The sequence below is a fragment of the Belonocnema kinseyi genome, chromosome 6 (genome assembly GCF_010883055.1).
Source record: "Belonocnema kinseyi isolate 2016_QV_RU_SX_M_011 chromosome 6, B_treatae_v1, whole genome shotgun sequence".
In the NCBI taxonomy this organism is placed as follows: Eukaryota; Metazoa; Arthropoda; class Insecta; order Hymenoptera; family Cynipidae; genus Belonocnema; species Belonocnema kinseyi.
In genome coordinates, this window is record NC_046662.1 from 149,734,290 (window position 1) to 149,736,200 (window position 1,911).

The window sequence follows — 1,911 nt, forward strand, 5'->3', positions numbered from 1 at the left end:
AATGTCGGACAAAAATTCGAACGTTAAAAGAAAGCCGTCCGGCTACGAATACAGAAAACGGAAAACTGAAAAAGAGCAAAAGTTTGAACAGAGTAAAAAGTTGATGAACATTGAGAAATATGTTGTGCAAAAAACGGAAGATGAAGGTACAAAAGATCTAACAGAACTATCTTCTACTCCAAGTCTCGACACAAACGTCACCATCGAAGTTGAACCAACTGAACAAATGGGAGTTGTTCTTCTTGAAGATAATGCGCCAGTTCAAATTCAAGAACAGGAAATCGTTGAAAGTGATGCTGCAGGAGTTCATGTTGAAGAGATTAACGATGAAAAGTATGACCCCGTGATGCAGAACCATGTAACACGTGCAATGAATGGTGATATTTCGGATCATTATTGCGGAAAAACTATTCAAAATAAGTTAACAGATTTGATGGCTGAAAAAGTAAATGCCGAAATTATAAGCAGAGCCAAGGTAGCTATATATTATGCAATCATAGCTGATTGCACTCCAGACATTTCTCGGAAAGAACAACTCTCATTTACAATTCGATTTGTTGACTTAACAGATGATACAGTACAAATTAAAGAACATTTTCTAGGATTCTTCAACGTTGATGATACTGCTGGTTTAGGTCTTACCGAAGTTTTGATTAATATTATGACTAAATACGGACTCGAACTCAGTAACTGCAGAGGTCAGGGTTACGATAATGGATCAAACATGAAGGGAAAGAATACTGGTGTACAGAAAATGATTTTAGATATGAATCCATTAGCTTCATATGTGCCTTGTGGGAGTCACAATTTGAATCTTGTATTATGTGACTCTGCACAGTCTTCTGTAAAATCAGTTACATTGTTCGGTATTCTTCAAAGACTCTTTACACGATTCTCAGCTTCGGTCAATCGATGGAAGATTCTAACTGATCACGTAGAAATCTTTACTTTGAAGAAACTAAGTGACACACGTTGGGAAGCAAAAATTAGTAGTGTCAAGCCAGTTCGTTATCAAATTCCTGGTGTTCATGATTCTTTAATTACTTTGTCTGAAACTGAAGGCTGTGATCCTGATATAGAACATGAGGCAATCACCCTAGCAGAACAACTGAGAGACTTCAGCTTTCTCATCTCTTTAGTTGTTTGGTACGATGTTCTTTTTCAAATCAATGTTGTCAGTAAAGCGCTTCAAGCGAAAAACATGGACATTGCTAAATGCGTAGAAATGCTGAATAAATGTTGTGCATTTTTAGAAGACTATCGAAAAAATGGGTTTAAGCGAGCCATTATTACAGCAAAAGGTCTAGCAGAGGAACTACAAATCGAGCCGGCATTTAGGCCAATAAAAAGAATCAGACGTGTGAAGCGCCAGTTCGACGAAATCGCCCAAGATGAACCCATCGTTTGTCCAGAGAAAAAACTAGAAATCGAATTCTTCAATCCTCTATTGGATACAGCTTTAATGTCTATGAAGGAAAGATTTGAGCAGCTGGACGGCTATTCAGGAACATGGGGTTTTTTGTACAATGTTGATAATCTACCAGAAAGAAAAGAACTTGTTAAATCATGTGCCGATCTTCAAATTAAAATCATGGTTAATTCGAAATCTGAAATTGACGGTATTCTGCTTTGCGACGAATTAATAAGCATGAAAGCTTTTCTTTCTGGTAAGATTGAAGGTCAAAATAATCCTTTCATGGTATTGGTCTTTATAAAGCGGCACAGTTTACAAGATTTATACCCGAATATATGGATTTCTCTGCGAATTTTATTAACAATTCCTGTTACTGTAGCAAGCGGAGAACGAATTTTTTCTAAACTGAAATTAATTAAAACTTATTTAAGGTCTACAATGTCACAAGATCGACTTTCCAGTTTAGGAACTTTATCAATTGAAAATGATATAGCCGA

At 36.4% G+C, this 1,911-nt stretch overlaps 1 protein-coding gene across 1 annotated transcript in view; it reads left to right on the forward strand.

Moving 5' to 3' along the window:
• The first annotated feature begins 1 nt into the window (after position 1).
• Positions 2 to 1,911, forward strand: part of LOC117175648 — a 2,614-nt gene continuing 704 nt past the window's right edge. The window contains exons 1-2 of the mRNA XM_033365354.1: positions 2 to 400; positions 905 to 1,906. Coding sequence (XP_033221245.1) covers positions 2 to 400; positions 905 to 1,906 — 1,401 coding nt within the window. The remainder of the gene's footprint in view (positions 401 to 904; positions 1,907 to 1,911) is intronic.